Raw genomic sequence first — 21,912 nt, forward strand, 5'->3', positions numbered from 1 at the left:
TGAGCGTGTCCCATGCAGACACTTGTATGGCCCCTAGTCCACTATACTTCCTGATTGTCTCAAGCATGGGCAGCAAGTGACTGGAAAGGACAGCCCAACAGGTAAAGGGGTTCGTCTAGCTTTAATGAGAAGGTCCTGGGACAGTGTATCTTGGAGAGACCACTTTATACCATTTTGCCTTCAAAAGAACAGGTGTTTGCATATCAAATGGCTTCAGATTTCTGGTCTTGTCCTGGGAGCCCGCAGAGGTGAGATGGTAACTTGACTTGGTAACTTCTTGGTTTTTAGTTCGGGTTTGGTAGACTGTGAGAATCCTTTAGTGAAACTTCTTTGGCTGAAAGTCTGGTTTGACAGAAGGCGTTTGCCATGAATTGTCGTTGAAAGACCAGCTGTCGAGATGTCACTTTAGGTCAAGAAAGGATTCTTCCTGAGTACCGGCAGGGGGCTGCGGTCTCTGGAGCTGCACTGAGGGGCGAGGGGCTCTGCTCTCTCTCATTTTCTTGTCATACTATTCTCCCGTGGAGGCTAAAGACCCTCTTGCTTCCTTAGAGGTTAAGGCATCATGTAAAATGGTCACTCTCCTATTACCCAGGGTGCAGAGTCTGGAGTGAGGGGAGGGTTAAAGTATTATATTGGGGGTCTGACATCACAGTGATCTTAAGTCCTTCAGATCCAGTTTGAGTCTTTCTGTTCCACCCTCAGACTCCAGGCCTGCTTTAGTTTGGAAAATAGTCCTTTGTACCACTCATGACTTATCATAAAGCCGGGCCCCAGCGTGGAGAGGGAATGGCCCTCTTGGAATGTGTCCTGAAGCTAGGCCCAGGGGACTGGAAGAGACGTAACCTGTTCTGTGGCCTTTGCTGGAGCAAGAACTGGAGTCCTAGGTCCACTCTGGAGTCACAGGAGAGAGGCAGCAGGGGCCTAACCAGAAGCCTTCTCTGCCAGCCCAGCCGGTGGCATTTGGTTAATCTGCCATGTGCACGCAGTGCTTCTGCCTGGAACTGCGCCTTCTCGTTTCTTTCTCTTTTTTAAAGTCTCTTAGCTTGGTGTGGTGGCGCACGCCTTTAATATTTTATTTTTATTTATTTGACAGGGAAAGGGGGGGGGGAGAGAGAGAGAATGAGTGCGCCAGGACCTCCAGCCTCTGCATACGAACTCCAGACATATGCACCCCCTTGTGCATCTGGCAAACATGGGTCCTGGGGAATTGAACCTGGGCCCTTTGGCTTTGCAGGCAAATGCCTTGACCACTAAGCCATCCCTCCAGCCTTGGAACTGGACCTTTTCATTCTCTTCGCCCAGAAAGCTGCTGTATCTCCTTTAAGAAGTTGGGCTAGTCACTTTACCAGCAATTTCAAAGGACTTGGTTCCATATTTTTCTCCATACTTTCCAGTGTTCCTTCCATCTACGCATGTTGTAGCATCTATGGCTCAGGAGGAATATCAGTTATGAAGATTTTCTCTCCCAAGTGGACTGGGAATTTTTGGGCTCAGAGCCAGATATCTGTCATAGACTTCCAAAGGGCTCATCAGCCAAGAGTATCAGTTGAATAAATGAAGGCAATCCTGCCTTTTGGGCCTACTGTTTTTGCAAGACCAGAAACCATCTATACAGGGTGAGGGAGATGGCTCAGTGGTTAAAAGTGCTTGCTTATAAGCCTGATGGACTGTGTTCAGTTCTCTGGCACCCTCATTAAAGCCCGACCCACAAAGGGACGTTAATGATTTTATTAATACGTGTTTATATTCTCCTCATGCATTTATAACAATCATCTAAAATTATAATTATTTCAAGTCACCAGCCTGTTTTAATCACGTTTCTGTAGGATCCCCTGGGGAGACAGCTCATGCTTTTCCCTCTGTCTTCTCCCAAGGGAAGTGGCATATTCCCAAAAGCTAACGTGAGGGTAACAGCTTGGATTAAGGTGAAATAATCCAAGATAGAGCTATAGCTTTCTTTCTTTTCTTTTTTTTTTTTTTTTGGTACCTCGGAGTTTCTGAGAGAGATTTATTTTGTCCCACCGAATGTTGTCCCGTCACGCCTGGGGTGCCAGGGAAGCCGTGTCTCGCGGAGAGACGGTCAGCGTCCCCGTGGACATGTTTGTTCTGTAAGTCTTTCTACTCACAATAGGGAGACAGAACTCCCAGCAAGTCCATTTATCATATGACCAGAGTAACTGAAAGGCAATCCGTTATCACACGTGAGCTATGGAGCTGTGCAGTGTCCCATTTATCAATGTCTGCATGGAGAGGAGGCCAGGGTAAGTTTATCACTTCAGGAGAGGGCTCTGCTGGCTGTAGGGCCCAGTTTCCCATCCTCCCTCTGGAACACAAGTGACACTGTACTATGTGAATTTGGATGAAAACACGCACAGGCTGCTAGATTTGCTTGCTACCTAATGTGGAGTCCTCAGCTGAGTTTGTTTTATGTACTCAACTTCTCTCTTGACTTGAACATGTCTGGCTTTTCCATGTGTACTACCTAACATACACAAGGGATATTTTCTTGGGAAGCTGGGCAACTCTGGAAATCGGAAACAATCCAGAACTCCCAACTAGGTAAGTCTTGGAATTTTCCCAAGAGGGGTCTAAGGGGCCGGTCATGGTGAAGTTGAAAAGCCTGGCTTGGGTCCTCATTAGAAGTTCAACACGGTGGATATTCTAAGGCCACAGAGAAAAAGATCAGCATCAACAGGTGGCTGAGCTGCAGGCACATTGTAAGCAGTCCTAAAATATGATAAAGGTATGAGTGAAACCTTGGCCACGGCCTCCAGATCATTGGTCCTGATCATTCCCTTGGACACACAAGTGAGTCTTGGCTGGAAGGAAGTCCCAGGAGTGCAGAAGCAATGGGGGTCCCTGGTTATTCACCTGAAATCGAGCTCCCTTCAGTCCACTGGGTCAGCCCCTCTCCTTTGGTGCTTCCACTCTTCCTGGGTGGGTGGGAGCCACTTAGTAGTTCTGTGGAGCTAAGAGGAACTATGCCTATAAGGGCTTCAACATCATGCCACTACCCTATATTCCAAAGTTAATTTCCATAAGTGTTATCTTTTTAAAAATATTTATTTGAGAGAGAGAGAGAGAGAGAGAGAGAATGAATGAATGGATATGGGTGTGTGCCAGGGCCTCTAACCATTGCAATGAACTCCAGACGCATGTGCCACCTTGTGACTGGCTTACGTGGGTCCTTTCGCTTTGCAGGCAAGCACCTTAACCACTAAGCCATTTCCCCAGCCCCCATCAAATATTTTGAACTAAATATTTTACCTTTCCTCTCATTATGGTGAACACTGAAAATCACATTCAGAGATTTCATTTACACAAACATCTATTAAAAGCAAAATCCCAGGCCCAAGTGATTGGCCAAATTCCATTTAAAAAGAGGATACTAAAGTAAATACGCTGAGCTGATTAAAAACACGTTCATCAGAGAAGAATATTGGTGCCAACAATATTAAGGGTTGCATTATCGATTTTGCTTCCTTTTTAAAAATATATCAGCTAGTCCATTAGTAGAGAAGATAAATTATGCCCTGTCCTTTACTTCATAGTAAGGGGAACAAGTCATCAATTGTTGGGGGGGTGTCCCCCAGTAAAAGGGTGATACGGTTTCGGTCAGGGGACTGCTTGGAGAAGAAGAAAAAGGGAGGATGGGGGTTGGCAGCCAGGGGCAGCGGAGGGAGGAAGTCGCCAGGGAGGAGGGCACAGGCTGGGCGGGCGGCGGGGATGGGGGGTCACTGGCGCCCGCAGCAGCAGCAGCAGCAGCCCGTCGGGCACCGCGGGGTCTGGTCTCCGGGCGCTGGAAGCGCGCAGCGGGGCGCTCCCGCTCCCGGCCGCCAGAGGGCGCGGCCCGCGCCGGGAAGGGAGTGAGTGAGGGCGGGCGGGCGGGCGGGCGGGCGGGCGGGCGGGAGGAGGGGAGCCGGCGGAGAAGGGTCAGCGCGGCGGAGGCGCCGGCGGCGGAGCGGCAGCCGCGCAGCTCGGCTCCCGCGCGTCTCCGCTGCCCGCGGCCGCCCGGAGAGGGCGCGCAGCCTCCGCCGCCCGGGATGCGCTCGGCCGCCCGCCGCCCGCGCGGCCGCCTCGGGGCGCTGCTCCTGCTTCTCCTCACCTGCTCGGCGGGTAAGTGCGGCGGACGGGCCCGGGACGAGGCGTGGGGAGCGGGTGGGCGAGCGGGGGGCCGGGCGGGTCCCTTCGGCTCCCCGCGCGCGCACGGTCCCGGGCCCCGCCGAGCCGCAGCGCCCCCTCACGGCGCTCAGGTGGGACGGGGCGCGCCCGCCCGCGGGGTCCTCGGCTGCCCGGCCCGGCCGCGCCTCCCGCCTCCCGCCTCCCGCCTCGGGTCCTCCTTGGGCCGGCCGGGCAGCCCGGCGAGGCGGGGCGTCCACCCCCACAGGAAGCGGAGCAACTGTGCAACTGCGAGAAACTTTGAGAGACGCCGCGCCGCGCCGCGCCGCGGGCCCGCCCCCTGCTTCCCGCCCGCCCTTCCGGCCTCGGGAGGGACGTGCCCGGGGTCCCAAGGACGGGCGACCCGCTGGCAGTAGCCCCCTTGGCCGGTCCTGCCGCGGTGGGGCGGGGCGGGGCGGGGACCGAGGGCTGTGGGGCAGGGATGCTGCTGCTGCTGCTGCTGCTGGGATGCTGGGATGCCGGGACGCTGCTGCTGCTGGGATGCAGATGATGCTGGGATGCTGCTGAGGCTGGGATGCTGGGTGGTCCCCGGGCGAGCGCGCGACGTGCGGGGACAAGTCCCGCTTCTTCCCTGGGAACATCGCAGATATCCACGCTCACGGGGGGCTCCCGCTGTCAAGGCGCCGCCTTCCTTTAACCAAAGCCTTCCTTCTCGTGAGGGAGGACATTTCCCACCTTTCTCCTAACACGGCGGAATAAAAGTTCTTTTAAAAAAAACCCCACCACCATGGCAAATGACTTCTCTGATATTTGCTCAAGTTTGAAAGGCTTGAGGAAAAAGAAAAAAAAAATTCACTCCCTTTCAGAGTATTACACTACAGTTCTCCAACCCAGACTTCCTTGCGTCTCCAACCTGTGAAAAAGACGGTAATTTCAGAGTTTTTTTTTTTTTTCTTTCTTTTTCTTTTGGAAATGGCAGAATGATGCCGTTTGGGTAAAGACGTAGCATTTTTTTGCATGCTGCTTTTGCTAGCCAATGTGAACCTTGACAGCTCGTTTCTATTTGGACTTAACCTTTCCAAATAGAGGCTTTTTTCTTTTTTTTCTTCCCTGCTTTGGTGTACTTCTGACATTTCTTTAGGGGCTCACTTAGTAAGAAAATCAAGTGAGATTAGTTAATAATTAATTGTTCACACGCACGATTAATTTGGCAACAATGTAATTTAAAACGTTAGGGCACCTTGGACCCTGAAGGCTGCAATTGATCATGGCGAGCAATTGAATTAGGCCAGCGATCTTTGCAGGGAAGAAAGCATTGCTGAGTGGTAGCCCCAAGTCCAGGAGAGGTAGGAGGTTTGGGAAGTGGTTTGACTGCTGGGCTTTGGTTTGTTGGCTGGAAGTCTCCTGACTAACCAGCTGGGTGGGTGGTGGCTGAAACCGGCATTCTATTTATAGCACTGCATTTATTAATGGGGACATGTTTGTGTACCCGGTACCTAGGCTGAAATGCACATTTGTATTTCTGTCTACTTTTTAATAGCCTTAGGGAATGCACTGCTCAAATTTGATAATACACTGAAGGACATTCAGAATGAACTAAAATGTCAACACATTTTTAGAGATGTCTCTTAGCCTCGTGAAGTTGTCAGATAAGCACAGTAAATAAGACACAAAACCCATTAAAAGGTCCCTGTGAGACATTTGGGCTTTCATGGCTACTGAGGTCTAGTGTAAATCACTAGTGAGGCTTACTGTTCTCTACTTTGATGTAAGGGCAGGGGGCCCCTATTTGTAACCTTCTGAGACTTTGGTGGAAAGAGAAAATGGGACCTGAGCTCTGAGGTGAGTTGACAATCCTGATAGTTTTAGTACTTTATATATCCCCTTGTAGGAGTGGTCTGACAGTGGGTGGTTTCTTTACAAATTGGTGTGAATATCTAAGTTTTTTTGGTGGGGAGGGAGTATAGAACATTGATTCTATTAAACCCATGTGTACAGACAGAATTCACTGCAACTTAGGCTCTGGAATTAGATGGCAAGCCTCTTGGTTACCACGTATTAGTTCTGAATTTTAGTCTTCTCATAAAATCAGAGGCCCAGACTGTGTAGAAGCCTGGACATTTTGCAGCACATAGTTTTTTTTTTTAAACTTTTAATATTTATTTATTTGAGAGAGAAAGAGGCAGATATAGAGAATGGGCACGCCAGGGCCTCTAGCCACTGCACTCGAACTCCACATGTATGCACCTCCTTGTGCATCTGTTTACATGGGTCCTGGGGAATCGAACCTGGGTTGTTAGGCTTAGCCACGAATCTATCTCTCGAGCCCTGTCTGTACAGTTTTAACATGCCTATTTTATTGTAGCAGAGACTGCTAACTGTCTACCCACAGACCTTTGTCCCTTCTTTTCCTGACCAACGGGACTTTCTTGGGTTATAGCAGGACTGAGAGAAAGGGAGGAGGGACAGTGGTGATGGTGACAAATAGGAAACATCTCTCAGTGGCTCTTGCCACGTGGGGTTGACCAGTGAGAGATGTGTAAAGATTGTTGAGAAGGCTCACTTAACGCGGCTGGTGCGGCGGGAATGTAGATCTTTTGGCCTTGCTTCACCCTCCTCATTGCCTGTTCTGTGGATCTGATGGTTGGAGCTGTGGAGGCCATGTTGTGGCCATGAGGTGACCTTGGAGATGGAAGCCAGTTGTAAAGATAATAGAAGGTCAGAAGCAGTCTGGGAGCCACGCTGGCCCCATCTAACACCCATTTCCAGCCGTGCATTGCAGATTCTGTGCAGCCAAACCTAATCTTCATAGACACTGCTGCAAAAGATGATCTGAACCAGTGGTAAAATAATAGGTATTAGCTTTGATCCTTCTCGTCCCTGTCTTCTCTCTGTATGAGCCAAGCTTGTATTTCTTAGCACCTGCCAAATTAGGGTTTTTTTTTTCTTCTTCTTTTTTTGTTCTGAGCCAATTCTTGCTCAGATTCTTTTCATTACAGTGAGTCAGAAATTTTAAGACAGCAAAAGTCAGATCTAATTCCAGGTTGTTTTGTGTTTTTTGATTTCTTTTTTAAATTTCTCCCTGTATTTCTTCAACAGTACAACTGTATCACTGGCACTGATTTTAATCTTCTGGATAGATTCTTTGTTATCCAGGACCCAAGTTGGTATATTCCCCTTGGGCATGAACTTGACCATAGGGTGTTTGCCTGTAGCCCATAGTCATACGCAGGGGTGGGGAGAAGATATTCTTCTTTTTCTTTAACTTCTGAGAAACCACCCTGGCCTCATACCTAGAACAAGTCTGGCTCTTTCTCCTTTGGGTCCCTAAGGACTGAGGCTTTTGCTTCTTAAAGGGCATATTATAAAAGGCAAGTGGGCACGGACAATATCTGGGCCAAAGGTACAGTTGATGGGGAATGTTCAAGTTGGCGCTGAGTGCCATCTTTGGCACTGTGTGGATTCTTGCTTAATAACAATATCCAGAAGTCCCCATAGGTTACCCTGTGTTCCCTGTGACAAAGGAAAAGTTACAGTGAGTGCCAGAGGGTTACCGTACTTAACTGATGGAGAGTGTGCTTGTAGTACCATGACTTCAAAGTTTTATTCTCTAAGCCACTCTTGGAGAAAACCACATTCAAGCTTAGGGGCTCATTTGAGCTGCCAGTCAGGGTCAATTGCAAAGTTGTACTAAAAGGAAAATGACTCAAAGTGTCTTTCATTATTCAGATCGTCATTGCTGAGAACCTGCGATGGGCTGTTGCAGGAATTAGACCGGGTTAGTCTGCCTCAGCCCGCGTGGACATGGCAGTAGAGGAGGGAAGAGAATGTTTAGCAGCTACCCCAGAGACCGACTGCAGGCTCTGCTAGCTGAGGATGCTTCCAGAACATGTTGTGGCGAGATGCACAGCTTTATCTGGTCTGGGGCAGTGGTTCTCAAACAGAATTGATCGTGCACCCCAGGGGACGCTGGTCCATATCTGGAGGGGTTTTGGTTGTCACTAGGTCACGGTGTGTGGCAGGGGATGCTGCTGAGTGACCTGAAAGGCACAGGGCAGCTCTGCTGTGCCATCAAACGATTGATTATTGGGTTCTTTCTTGTCAGTAGTGCAGAGGTTTGAGCAGCTTAGAAAATGGGCTCACTGATGGCTTCCTGGAGGAAACAAGTGGTTGTAACTCAGCTGGGAAAGGGAAGCTGGAGCTAGTTAATTGGAGGGGAGAAGTGAGCGGGCCAGCGTAGGGACAGCGGGCTTTGGGGCTGAAGGAATCAGGTGGAGAAAGGACAGTGGGCTGGAGAGTTTGAGAGAACAGCTATTGAGCTGTGTGGGGACCAGGTGAGGCAGGGCCACACGGAACAGATGACAGATTTGCAGAAGACCGTGTTGAAAGGTTGTCATGTGCCAATACGTGACTTCCATCTTATGAAGCTCACTCTACTTGTCCCTTAACAAAACATATTACTGTGAATGCTTACCTAAGCAAAATTAATTTTAAAAAATACAAGCTTTAAGAAGAGCGATTGCTTGGGTCAGTGAGCTGAGACAGAATGAGTCATTGACTTTCCTCCTTCCCTCCCTCCCTAAACCTGTTGATCCAACCTTGGGCTTTATACAGACTAGGCAAGTGCTCTGCCACTGAGCTGCACCCCAGCTCTTGAGTCACTTACCTGTGGTAGGAGCTGAGCTGACTGGAGGATACAGTTTACTGATGTAGGCTTTCATGGAGGAGCGCCGTGTCTCAAAGATTTTCCTTTTCAAATTGTGGTTAAATATGTATGACTCAAGGGCTGTAGAGATGCCTCAGCGGTTGAGCTTCTTGCCTGCAAACCCTGACGACCCGAGTTTGGCTCCCCAAATACCCACGTAAAGCCAGAGAACACAAAGTGGCGCATGCATCTGGCGTCTGTTTGTGGTGGTTGGAGGCCCTGATGCACATATTCTCTCTTTGCTTGTAAATAAATAAGAAATATTTTTTAAAATGTGTATGTAATGAAATTTATGAAGTATAATAAATCTGAGATACACAATTCTGGGGGTTTAAATAACCTGATTTTAATTTTTTTGGGGGGGAGAGGTGAGACTGATGAGTTCTGGACAACTTGAGTTTGGGGTGCATGAGACATTCATTCAGGTTATATGTCAGATGAGTCCTTAGTCACTCGGGTCTTATTTTCTGCAGTGCTATAGCCACTGGTAAGTTGTTTGTGCTTTGATAAATCATCCTCCACCCATGCTGGTGCAAGCAACTCTCACTGAACTCCGTGAGTCACAGATACACAAGAAAAAGGGACTTTGAAGTAGAAGTCCTGGTTAGAAAGGGGTTCAGTAGAAGGCCTCCAGCCACTGCAAATGAACCCCAGATGCATGTGCCACTTTGTGTATCTAGCTTTACCTGGGTGCTGGGGAATTGAGCCTGGTCCGTTAGGCTTTGCAGGTAAGTGCCTTAACTGCTAAGCCATCTCTCCAGCCCAAGGAAGAGAGTATTGAAAAAAAAAATCATTTAAGCTTTTACTAAAAATGTGTGCATACTAGAGATTTGATAAAGAGAAAGAGGAGAAAGCAGTTTCTGTGTATAATGTGGAGCTGTGGGTCTAGTAAAAAAAAAAAAAAGTCTAAGCCTCCTGTGGTAAGATTTGCATATATCTGAAATATGCCAGTGCCATTTTCTCCCCTGGGATATGACTTACTTCCACTCCTAATAGAATGTTAGGAAACTGAACAGGTGATCTATTGGAGTTACATTATTGCTTCCTGTAGGAAGCTCAAGGCTTTTTATGCCTCAGGGTGAATTTATCTTCTTTAGGTCCTTGAGGGTGGCTGTGCCAAAGCTTGCACATTGTTTATGAGATGAATGGAGTGAAGGAAGCTAAATGGACGGCGCGGTTATGGAAATAGCTCCACCGTGTTCCCTTGAGTTCCTCTGTAGCTGCCTCAGTGTGCAGCAGGCTTCAGGGTACGTGAAGGCCATCTTGATGTCTTACGAAAGCCTCCCAGGCTGCTTACGTGCCGTCATAACATAACCCAAGGCTGGGTTAAAGAAAAGAAGTTTTGGCCAGGTGCGGCGGCATGCGCCTTTAAGCCCAGCACTCTGAAGGCTGAGGTAGGAGGATCGCAGTGAGTTTGAGATCAGCCTGAGACTACATAGTGAATTCCAGGTCAGCCTGGGATAGAGCGAGACCCTACCTTAAAAAAAAAAAAAAGAGGTTTTTACTCAGCTCATAGGTCCAAAAGTGGCTCAGTCCTAGCTTGGATGGCCGCATCTGGTGAAGGCCTTCTGCCATGTCAGGACGTGGTGGGTGATGTCACATGTGGAAGAAAGGCACACAGGCATGGGGAAGACTTGCTTTGTTTAATTGCAGACCCCTCCTTAGATATTTAATCTAGTCCCTTAGGACCTTGCCCGCTCCTGAGAGAGGGGTATCGATCTCTTCTTGAGGTTGGCACACTGTACTGAGTCATCTCACACTAGGGCCCCACGGCTTCCCAACGCTGCTATGTTGGGGTCCCAGGTCAAACCACGTCCAAACCATAATACTGGGGTTTGAACTTCAGGTTTCTGGTTCAGATCTGAGATGAGGCCTGTGGATGTGTATTTATTTATTTATTTATTTTAGCAAGGTGCTCAGGCGAACTGTACCTGTAGCCAGGTATGGGAACTAAGTCTGGACCATCCTAGGTTCAGGTATAAATGGAGACTGTTGCATCCACCAAAGGTACGGGTGATGACTCAGTTGCTTCCCTTTCAGATGAATTACCAAGTTATGGAATAGAGGCCTGATACTCACCAATCAGGTGCTGGGTCTACCTAGGAAAAGAACTGGAAATCCCAGGACTGAGAAGTCATTTCTAGAGATAGATTTTTTTTCAAATCCTTCTGACGGGAGTTGTTACAGCAAAGACTTCAAAAGACTTTTGGGCTGGACATGAGGACATTCCTAATGGCTTAGCATGTCTCAGATGCGTATATCATGGACTGAGTGGACTGAGTGTGCTGATAGAGGACTTAACCGGGTGTGGTGGCTCACTCTTTTAATCCCAGCATTTGGGAGGCAGAGGTAGGAGGAGCTCTGTGAGTTCGAGGCCACCCTGAGGTTACAGAGAGATTTTTCAGATCAGCCTGAGCTAGGGCAAGACCCTACCTTGAAAAACAACCCCCACTCAAAAAAAATTCCACTGTTTGTAATGGATAAGATACCCAGCAGTAGTCAATCATCAGTTGTATTTTTATCAAATAAACCTGACAGTTACCACTCAATGTATGATTGCAACTGAAAGGAATCGTACGAAGAGCAGATTTCTCGTGCTTGAGTGTGCTCTGTGTTTCACATCAGTAGGCCCTGCAGGTGGCCTGTGTGAGCAGGGATTTTTCTGACTGTCTGTGATCAAAGTTATTATTTGTACTTATGAAAAAAATTTTTTTGAGATAGGGTGTCAGTCTACCCTAGGCTGACCTGGAACGCACTCTGTAGCCTCGGCTGGCCTCAAACTCACAGCCATCCTCCTACTTCCACCTCCCCAGCTCCGGGAATAAAAGTGTGCACCACCATGCCCGCACGGCTCTGAACTGGCATTTTGTGTTTCTCATATCCTAGTATTTTGTGGGAGATGTGAATCAAAGAAGTAAATACTCTTTGCACGTGTATATGGCCCTTTCCCATTTCTGTCCCGCATGTTGTCCGTTTTGTAAATGTGTTTACCCTCTGGTACGCAGGCTGTCCGGTTGAGGCTGAGTTTGACCTTATAGTCTGCTGCTTCTCACAGACAAGTGATGCTGCTGGCTCAGAGCTCCTCCACCCATTGTACCTTTGCCTTGGATGGCAAAGAAACAACTTTGAAACAACTCCTTAAATGTTCCTTGAGCAACTGCTTCTCTCTCTGCCTTTTCGTTCTTTGTGTTTCCTCTCGTCTTGTCTGAGTGGTCTAGTCCCAGTCTTAGGGATTCAGTCCCTCTGCGCAGCGGACACGCCAGTGTTTAGACCTCTCAGACACGTGCACATAATGTCCTCAGGGCCCTGGGGCCAGCTTTCCCCACGCCTGCTCGCCACACTGCCTATTCTCCAGCCCAGCAAGGGCTCCCTACGCCACCCCTGAACTCACCTGTGTTTTCATCCGCCCCGCAGTCCTCCTGGGCTCTTCTCCTCTCTCACCCACAGCCACCCACGTGTCTTTCCACCTCAAGGTTTCTGCTCCTTCAGCCTCACAGCCTGAGGTGCAGGCCACCGTCCACCCCAGTGCAGGCCCAGGCGTGTCCGTGCATGACATGAGTGCCTCCAGGCTGGCTTATCTGTGCCCTCCCCACAGCTGCCCCATGCACCCTCCGCAGGACCGTGCCTCGGACGCCCAGCCCCGTGACACGCTCTTCCTCAAGGACCTGACGATGCTTTCACGCCCAAGGAAACGAATCAGATCCTCTAGTTAACCTGTACATTGTACCCCTGCATTCAGCCTCGCTTCTAGCTCTGTGAACTTCTGCTCACCAAGACGCTACCCAATGTCCCCACCCAAGCTAAGCTCCCCACCAAGTGTTCCCACCTCGGTCACTGTCCCCACCAGGTGTCTCCACCCCAGCCAGTCCCTCCATCCAGGTGTCTCCACTGCAACCGCTCCCCGCCTCCCGGGGCTCTTCCCTCCAGTCACTTCTACCAGGTGTTCACACCCCAGTCACTCCTCACCTGGGCCCCCACCCCAGCCACCCCCCCCCCAACCAGCTGTGGTTGTCCCAATCCCAGTCTTTCCCTCTCTCAGGTGTCACCCAAGTGTCCTTGCCAGTCTCTCCCTCACCGCATACCCTCCCTTGGTGTCCACACCCTGGACACACTGAACCTTACGTGCTTATTCTGGGAAGAGTGTTTCTGAGCCTCCCAGGGAGTGTGATCGGAGCCTTGCATGTGGAATGCGCCGCCTGTGGGAGCCAGCTCCAAGCACTGCCTCTCCTGCCCTAGGAGGTGTCCCCCACCCCCCTTCCTCAGTTCTCTCCCCTCCCCGTTGACTGGCAGGCTCCTCCCAGGAGCGAGGCCTTCAACCTCAGCCTGACATGGGGACTCTTGCCTGCTGAGCCAGGGAAAATGTGAAAATGTGAGTCGAGTGTTGGTTGCCAGGCATGGTGGTACACGCCTTTAGTCCCAGCACTAGGGAGGAGAAAGGGGATGGTAGGAGGATCACCGTGAGTTGAAGGCCATCTTGAGACTACATAGTGTATCCCACACCAGCCTGGGTTAGAGTGAGACCGTACCTCAAAAAACAAACAAACAAACAAACAAAAGGGCTGGTGAAATGGTTTAGCAGTTAAGCGCTTGCCTGAGAAGCCTAAGGACCCTGGTTCGAGGCTCAGTTACCCAGGACCCACGTTAGCCAGATGTACAAGGGGGCACACGTGTCTGGAGTTTGTTTGCAGTGACTGGAGGCCCTGGTGTGCCCATTCTCTCTCTCTGTCTATCTGCCTCTTTCTCTCTCTGTCTGTCACTCTCAAATAAATAAATAAATATTTAAAACAAACAAACAGAAAATCATGTCATGTATACCTGCCGATGCTTACAGCACCCACCAGGAGCCTTTCCTAAACATGACACTTGCTAAGCCATTTGGCCCATTTGCTCCTTGGTGGGTGGCCTGATTCCTTGTGGGCTCCAGGGCACAGTGAGTGAGAGGACCCTCATTTTTTGGTTTGGCTGTGGTTCCCCTGGGTGGTACCAGGCGCTGGGTCCCAGTGTCCATCTGCCCAGGGTGGATTTGGCTGCTGACCCTTGCCTGTGTACACTGAGCTGCCCTGGATTACCCTCGCGCCTTGTAACCTGAGACAAGCAAACTGGCCTTGAGCGCGCGTCCCTCCCTGGGGGGCCTGGGCATAAACCTGCGCTGCCCCAGGGAGCACCAGCCCTGGAGGCCAGAGCTGCTGGGGGAAATGTTTTGTAAGTAGGTCACAAGGAAGAAAGAAAGTCCGAAGGGTTCCTCCCACAGGGCCTTAGAAGAAAACGTCTGCCAGGGGTTCTGTCTCTCCCTTCTGGCATTTGTGAGGGGCTTACAGCTACCTAGGTGCTGACAGACAGACAGGCTGACAGTTATTGTCCCAGTTGTCAGCATGACCTCATACTGTAGCATGAGCTGTTTATATTTTATTTTTTTTATTTAAAGCCGGGTGTGGTGGCGCACGCCTTTAATCCCAGCACTCAGGGAGGCAGAGGTAGGAGGATCACTGTGAATTTGAGGCCACCCTGAGACTACATTGTGAATTCCAGGTCAGCCTGGACTAGAGTGAGACCCTACTTTGAAAAAAAAAAAAAAATTATTTATTTATTTATTTGCAAGCATGGAGAAACAGAGGGTGTGTCTGGCAGGGGTGGGGGGGGCGATGAGAATGGATGCGTCTCCAGCTGCTGCACCCAGGCTCCAGATGTGTACGCCACTTTGTGCGTGTGGCTTTGCATGGGGTAATGGGGAGTCAAACACCCATCATTAGGCCTTGCAAGCAAGTGCCTTAACCACTGAGCCATCTCTCCAGCCCCCCCTTTTTTTTTTTTGTAAGTTTTTGAATCAGGGTAGGCCAGGCTAGCCTGGAACTCATGGTTTGCTACCTCAGTCTCCTGAGTGCTGGGATTATGGGCATGCACCATCTCCCTAGTTTGCCTGAGCTTTTCTTCTATATGTACCAAGCTGGGCTGTAAATGCTTAACAAGTCACCATCTTGCACTCACAGCGCCCCCCTGAGGTGGCCTGAGATCTTGCTTAGTCCTTTTGACTTTTGGATTTTTGGTTTCCGTGGTAGGTGTTTCTGGGAGAGTTTTGAGAAGACACACCGGGGGACCAGGATTGAAATCCACTCACGGATTAGCAGATATGATTACTGTCCCTAGTCTGTCCTCTCATAGGAGCCAGAAAAGATAGCTGATTAGTGGGGCAAGAATGTAGTCAATTTCTTGATTTTTCTTTCATTCTAGGCCTTAGGTTAGCCCATAAAACACAGTCCCTAGTTAGTTGTAAAATCTTGATTTATTTTTCTGTATAGGTGTGCTAACACATTTGTTGGCTTGAATTATTTAACGTTATCATGAAAAAGGTCTGATTTCTGTGGCCTGCCCTGATTTGCACTTTAAATGTAGTTCCCTGTCTCCATTCACCAGAATTCATGTTGAAAATAGAAAGGAGAAAATTACTTTTAAATAGCAGTTTGGCACATAAAAGCATGATTTACTTTGGACTATTTCTCCAACTACACATTAAGGCACTAAGGCCAAATTTTCAAGAATATTTTTCTCTGCTGAACCTGGAAATTAGCATGGAACCAAACTGCAAACATTGGTCATTCCTGGGTGCTCCTTTGGTTGAGAGGGAAGGAAGGGCTGGAGAGAGGAGGGGGGCTTCTCTTCTTCCTCATCCCCTTGCCTTTTTCTCCCTCATTCCCTACCCAGTGCTATGATATTAAATTTGTGGCCCCCCCTCACTCTCTTTCTTATTGTTAAAATTTAATATTGAAATCAAAATGAGCTCAACCATGAACATTGAAAATCTTGGACATTTCAAGTAAGCATGAAGCTACTGATTCAGCCTTGGTGGTAATATATAGACAGTTTAGACTTTACAGTTCCCAAACTTCATAATCTTACACTCTGATTTATACAGCTTTTCTTTATATTTTATATATTCCACTTGCTCACTTGATTAGCATACCCTAAATCTGCCGTGCGTCAGAATCCTGAAATTTAAAGAGAAAAACAAAAGCAGGCACAATGACCCATCCCCTCCTACTTTATGAAAACGACAGCATTCATGCATCAGACTAATTTAAGAAAAAAATATAAAAATGTTAAGATATATACTTTAGCTGTTGAGAAATTATTTTGTATTAGCACTGTAAAGTTAATTATCTTGTTAGAATTTCTGAAGGTGATGGGCAGTTTTCTTTGCTAATTTTTCTCACTCTCTTAATCTATTTTCACTTTTATTCCATTTGCATGAAATCCAGATTTTGTTGGGAGGGATTGTGCAAATGATTCCGTACTTTAAAATTAGATTTATTAGTGGTATAGCATGCTGTGTGCCTACAAAATACATTTTATTCCTTTATGATGGATTTCATTTGTTTGCTCTATATCATAGACATACAAAGATAAAACATACTGGTGCTTTTCAAAAAACCCTTATCTTGCCATATGATTGTTCTTGGGATGGGAGGCAATTGATGCACTTATGTCATTGCTTTAAACATTATATAATTTGTATCTATTGTGGGAAAAGGAGCTTTTAATTTCACAGCAGATGATGGAGAGAATGACAGGCTTTTTTTTTTTTTCAAAAGGATTTTTTTTTTTTAAACTCTAGATATGTATATTTTTGGATAGAGCTAGAGTCTAGCTAATGTTAAGCCCTGACTGAAAGAAGGAATGGTGTCTTGAGTTTAGCAAGCAGGATTTGTGGGATTCACTTGAGTTACTGGCCATATCTTCCTCTTTGTAAATCCTTCTTTGAACAGTCACCTTGGCAAATATTAGATCCTCTACCAACTGCATTGGCATGCTTCAGAACCAGGGCAGAATAGGCCCCTTCCCTCAGGGGTCCTTGTTCTCAGGCTCCTGGGGGCTCTGGTGTTGGCAGCTCTCCTGGCCACAGCCCTCTGCCCTTGTAAGCAAGTCAGGTGAAAGTCAACTCTGGTTATTAGATGATGTTACTGGACCCACTAAATCAGGAAAGTTATTTTCCTTGACAAAAGAGGCAATTCTAGCCCAGAGGCCCTTGATTGTCTGTGTTTGAAATAAGAATTGCTTAGGGTAGGGAGATTTTCTTTCCTCGTTAGTACTAAGTATTGAACCCGGGCCCCTGCACATGGGAGTCCCACACACTACCACTCAGCTGTGTCCTCCCGTAAGATGGATTTTGGGATGGCATCATGTGCTGACTTTGCTCCTGGAAAGTGAGGGGCGTACTGCTCACTGCTCCACTGAAACCCTGGAGACAGAAGCTAGTGGAAGGAAACTGGTTTATCCAAAGCCAGCCCCCCACCCCCCCGAGAAGGCGAAGCCCGCTCAATCTCAGATCCCTAGCTCAGGGTGCGTCAGGCCTGTATGGGAGAGAAAAGGGGGAGCTCCGAGACCTGAGCCAGGAGGGCCTGCACTGTTAGCTCCGCCCTCTTCTCTGGACTCAGCTCTGTGCAGTGTGCTGACCAGGTCCTGAGGGAGGCCTTCTCTTCCTCAGAAAGGATTAGGCGGAGGGAAAGCAAAGAGAAGGGGAGCAAGGGACAGTGTGAGATGAGCCCCTGTTACAGCTTGACCACAGTTTTTATACTTCATAACTTCTCAGAATGTTTCATTTTCTGTAGAGCCAAGTGATATTAATATGTTGTGGCCTTATACAGTTGATCTTGTTTTTATTTATTATCTATCATCTGACTACCTTTCTGTCTATCATCTCTCTATGTATCCATCATTTGTCTGCCTATCTTCCTGTTATCTACCATCTATGAATGTATGTATGTATCTATTTATCATCTATTATCTATCGATCATCTATTATCTATCATCTACGTATGTATCTATTATCTGTCTGTCTATCTTCCTATTTATCATCTTTATATGTATGTATCTACCTATCATATCTATCAATCATCTATCTATCTTCCTATTATCTATCATCTAGGTATGTATGTATCTATGTATAGATTGTCATCTGTCTGTCTGTCTATCTATCTTCCTGTTATCTATTATCTATCTATGTATCTATCATCTATTTTAATTAGAAGTTGAAGCTACAGCCTTATGCATGCTGACCACATGCTCTAGACCCTTCCTGTTTGTTGAATAATTTTGTCTTTAAAAATATTTTTATTTATTTGTTTGAGGGGTGAGGGTGGATGTGCCAGGGCCTCCAGCCACTGCAGACAAACTCCAGACACATGTGCCACCTTGTGTATCTGGCTTACATGGGTCCTGGGGAATTGAACCTGGGTCCTTTGGCTTTGCAAGCAAGCACCTTAACTGCTAAGCCATCTCTCCAGCCCTAATTCTGTTTTTGGTGTATCCTTGAGGATTTCAAATGTGCAGAGCATCTGGGAGCAAATGAAATGGAAACAAAACCAACATTTTAACTACCTAAAAGTAGAATTTAGGTGGCATTAGTTGTGAATCTCTCCTTTCTTAGAATTTGGTAAATACTTTGGGTCTCTTTCTCTCTCTTTCTCTCTCTCTCTCTCTCTCTCTCTCTCTCTCTCTGTGTGTGTGTGTGTGTGTGTGTGTGTGTGTGAAGTGTGAGAATGTGGATCAAATAATAGTGGATAGAAACTGGGAACGGGCACTGCTTTGTATTGGAGTAGATAGTCCTTCAGTGATGGGATCCCAGTGCCATAGTAAATTAACTCATTAATTGACTTAGCATTAATGAGGGATTCCTGTGTGCTGGCTGTGTTTTAGTGCGGGGGGGGGGGTGTTGGTAAAACAATAAAATGATATTGCTAACCTTTGTGGAGCTTATAATATGCTAATATATCTCATAGACAAATCATATCCATCCCTCCTTTTTCATCCGGTGCTAAGTCCTCTGATGAAGTGTGAAGCAGCATGAGGGTGTGAGGGGGGTGCGGGGTGGGAGTCTTCTCTTCTAGTGACGGGGTCTCAGGGAGTCCCCAGAAGCTGTCTGCTCGGCTGCGAGTCCCACACACGGAGGCCCCTTTGGCTTACATTTCAGTCAGTTTTGCCCTGCCCCCTGAAATGCCATTTTGAACATGGAAGCAATTAAGCCACGTTAGTCATTTGCTATTTGGTGTGACTGTGTTTTGGATCTCAGTCCTTTGAGCAAATGTTAATGGGGAATTTGCGGCAGTGGATGTCTGGGGCCGTGGTGCGGTGGAAGGCTTAGACAGAAGGGTCTCGATGGCTGGGTTGTCTCCTGCTTATAGGATGGGGTCTCTCGTCTCTCAGGGGGCACTTCCTTGGAGTCCTCTGCATCTCTTCAGTTTTGTGTGTGCCCTGTGGCAGTGCCCATTCCCCCCTGGAGATGTTTACAGCAGGACATGAACTCCTTGCCTCCCTCCTGGTTCTTTAGGAGAAATACACTGTACACTTAAAATATTCTGTTGTGTTCCTTAACCTTCCTAATTATTCAGCCTAGGGTTTTGCTTTCTATTTTCAAAGTGTTGCTGTCATATTTTTACTGTTGTTGTTGTTGTTATTATTATTATTATTATTGTTTTGGTTTTTCCAGGTAGGGTTTCACTCTAGTCAAGGCTGACCTGGAATTCACTTTGATTTCTCAGGGTGGCCTCGAACTCACAGCACTCCTCCTACCTCTACCTCCTAGGTGCTGGGATTAAAGGCGTGCGCCACTATGCCTGGATCTTAGTGTTATTAATTTTAACGCCCAGCCTCAATGTGCCTCTGAGGAGACCTTTGTCTATTTATGGGCTTTAACTCAAAACTGTCCATTATTCTGGATGGGGAATGATTTTAATTTCTCGCCATCTCCTTCCTGGAGCTCTGGCAAGGCTCTGCAAACTCTCTCAGCTCAGCTCATCACTTGCACCGGACTTCTAACCCTGCACTTCCCCCCCCTTCCCCAACAAACCCACTCCCAATTTAGTTCTGTTGCCAGCTAGGTTTGGAAAGAGCACCCCAACCCCTGAATTTTCTGGAAATTTTCCTTTGCTTAAGATGGAACCCAAGTCAAGTTTGTCACGAAGTATCTTATGCGTCTTTTAAAAAAATTTTGTTTATTTTTATTTATTTATTTGAGAGTGACAGAGAGAGAAAGAGGCAGAGAGAGAGAGAGAGAGAATGGGCGCACCAGGGCCTCCAGCCTCTGCAAACGAACTCCAGACGTGTGCGCCCCCATGTGCATCTGGCTAACGTGGGTCCTGGGATCGAGCCTCGAACCAGGGTCATTAGGTTTCACAGGCAAGCGCTTAACCGCTAAGCCGTCTCTCCGGCCCATTTTATGCGTCTTTTAAATTATTGGTACAGTGGTATGAGTGCACAGGTCTTAATTGCTTTGACGCAGCGTTTCTCCTCCTTGGTCGCCCCCGCACTTGGACGGTCCGTCGCGGAGGCCGTCTGCAGTAGTCGTTCACAGTGGGTGCAGCTGCTGAGAAATGAGCAGACTGCGCCTCGTTAACGCAGCCTTTCTAAGCAACACTGCTGAATACCAGAACGAACTCAAACGGCTAATTTTAATGTGAAAATGTTTGTCTTTCCCTCCAGCTTCTGCTTTGGCCTCTGAAGAAGTGAAGCAGGAAGGCAAGCCACCTCAGGTACTATCTCCAGCGATTATTCTCCCCTTCCCTCTGACATTTTAAAAAACATTGTTATAAATGATCTCATCCTTCAGTAGTTAATGTGTTTCTTTTTTTTTTTTTTGTTATATGAGTTACTGTAGTGTGCAATAAATATAGATTTTGAAAACCTAACAGCAACTTGTGGGTAGATCTCCCCCTCGTACCGTTTTAGTAGATCTACTAGGTTTCAGTCATTTTAAAAGAAAATGGTATTTTTTTCCCCTTCTAGTCACTTAACCTCTCTGTACTTCAATCTCCCTCTCTTGTAAGATGGCTGTTGTGGGGATTAACTACAAATAATGTCTGTAAAGCATTTAAGGTTCTCGAAGAAGGTGCTATGCAGACACTAAATGGCATCTGTTAAAATTGACTTATTTGGGCTGGAGAGGTGGCTTAGCGGTTAAGCGCTTGCCTGTGAAGCCTAAGGATCCCGGTTTAAGGCTCGATTCCCCAGAACCCATGTTAGCCAGATGCACAAGGGGGCGCACACATCTGGAGTTTGTTTGCAGTGGCTGGAGGCCCTGGCATGCCCATTCTCTCTCGCCCTATCTCTCTCTGCCTCTTTCTCTCTCTGTCTGTTACGCTCAAATAAATAAATAAAAATAACTTTAAAAAAAGTTGGCTTATTTATGGAAGACAAAAGAAAAAGTTATTTTGACAAGGAGGTAGAATTTAAGGAGTCCTGTTGCGGGACCATTGTTTTCTCCAGTCTTACCACATCCTAACACTGGGCTTGAGTTTTCTACTTAGTGTAGGGATCCTCTGTCCCAGGGGTGTCAAGAACCTGATTGTGTCACCTGAAGGTGGAACCACGCGGAAGGGCATTCCTGTGATCAGGTGGGAGACCCTTAAGGTGACCAAGTTGATAGATTCCCCTGTATTCAGAATCTGAAGCCAGGTCCAAGTCTCAGAGTTACAAGCTTTTGATCATTAATTGTGTTCAGGAATATCATATTATGTTTGGTGTGTGTGTGTGTGTGTGTGTGTGTGTGTTTATTTTACGATTTAGGATTTACAGGGGACCATTTCGGCAGCTGTGACAAAGAACAATATTTCAAATCTATGACTTGCTTTTGTCATGTTAATTAAGGCTCCATTGTGTCTACTTTTTATTCCACAGTTGGTATAAAAATGTAATAGAATTTTTTTCTTTTATCAACAGAGTATTATCAGTTTTAACTATGTCATGGGATTCCTCCAAAAGGGAAATGATACTGTTTTTCTTATAATTTTAAGATACTTCTTAAGGCATTTTGACAGATTCCTTTTAATTTTATGATATTGCTGTTGCTAAGCAAAATAGATATTCCCAGTTATAGCACAGGAAGTTTAGCCTTAGAGAACTTAAATGACTTACCAAGGTTACAGGGTTGTTAAAAGGTGAAGGTAAAATTAATTTTTTTTGGTACCTTGCATTTTCACCTGTACTGTGCCGTTAGTATGATGTGTGCATGAGGTAAGAGTGAGGATTACTTATAAGAACTTAAGGTATGGGCTGGAGAGATGGCTTAGCGGTTAAGCGCTTGCCTGTGAAGCCTAAGG

General features: G+C 47.2%; 1 protein-coding gene across 1 annotated transcript in view; it reads left to right on the forward strand.

Annotated features, from left to right (window-relative positions):
- The first annotated feature begins 4,034 nt into the window (after window positions 1-4,034).
- B3glct (beta 3-glucosyltransferase) overlaps window positions 4,035-21,912 on the forward strand; it is a 124,196-nt gene continuing 106,318 nt past the window's right edge. The window contains exons 1-2 of the mRNA XM_045155247.1: window positions 4,035-4,116; window positions 20,297-20,346. Coding sequence (XP_045011182.1) covers window positions 4,044-4,116; window positions 20,297-20,346 — 123 coding nt within the window. The 5' untranslated portion in view covers window positions 4,035-4,043. The remainder of the gene's footprint in view (window positions 4,117-20,296; window positions 20,347-21,912) is intronic.

This window comes from Jaculus jaculus, chromosome 7, assembly GCF_020740685.1.
Source record: "Jaculus jaculus isolate mJacJac1 chromosome 7, mJacJac1.mat.Y.cur, whole genome shotgun sequence".
Lineage (NCBI taxonomy): Eukaryota > Metazoa > Chordata > Mammalia > Rodentia > Dipodidae > Jaculus > Jaculus jaculus.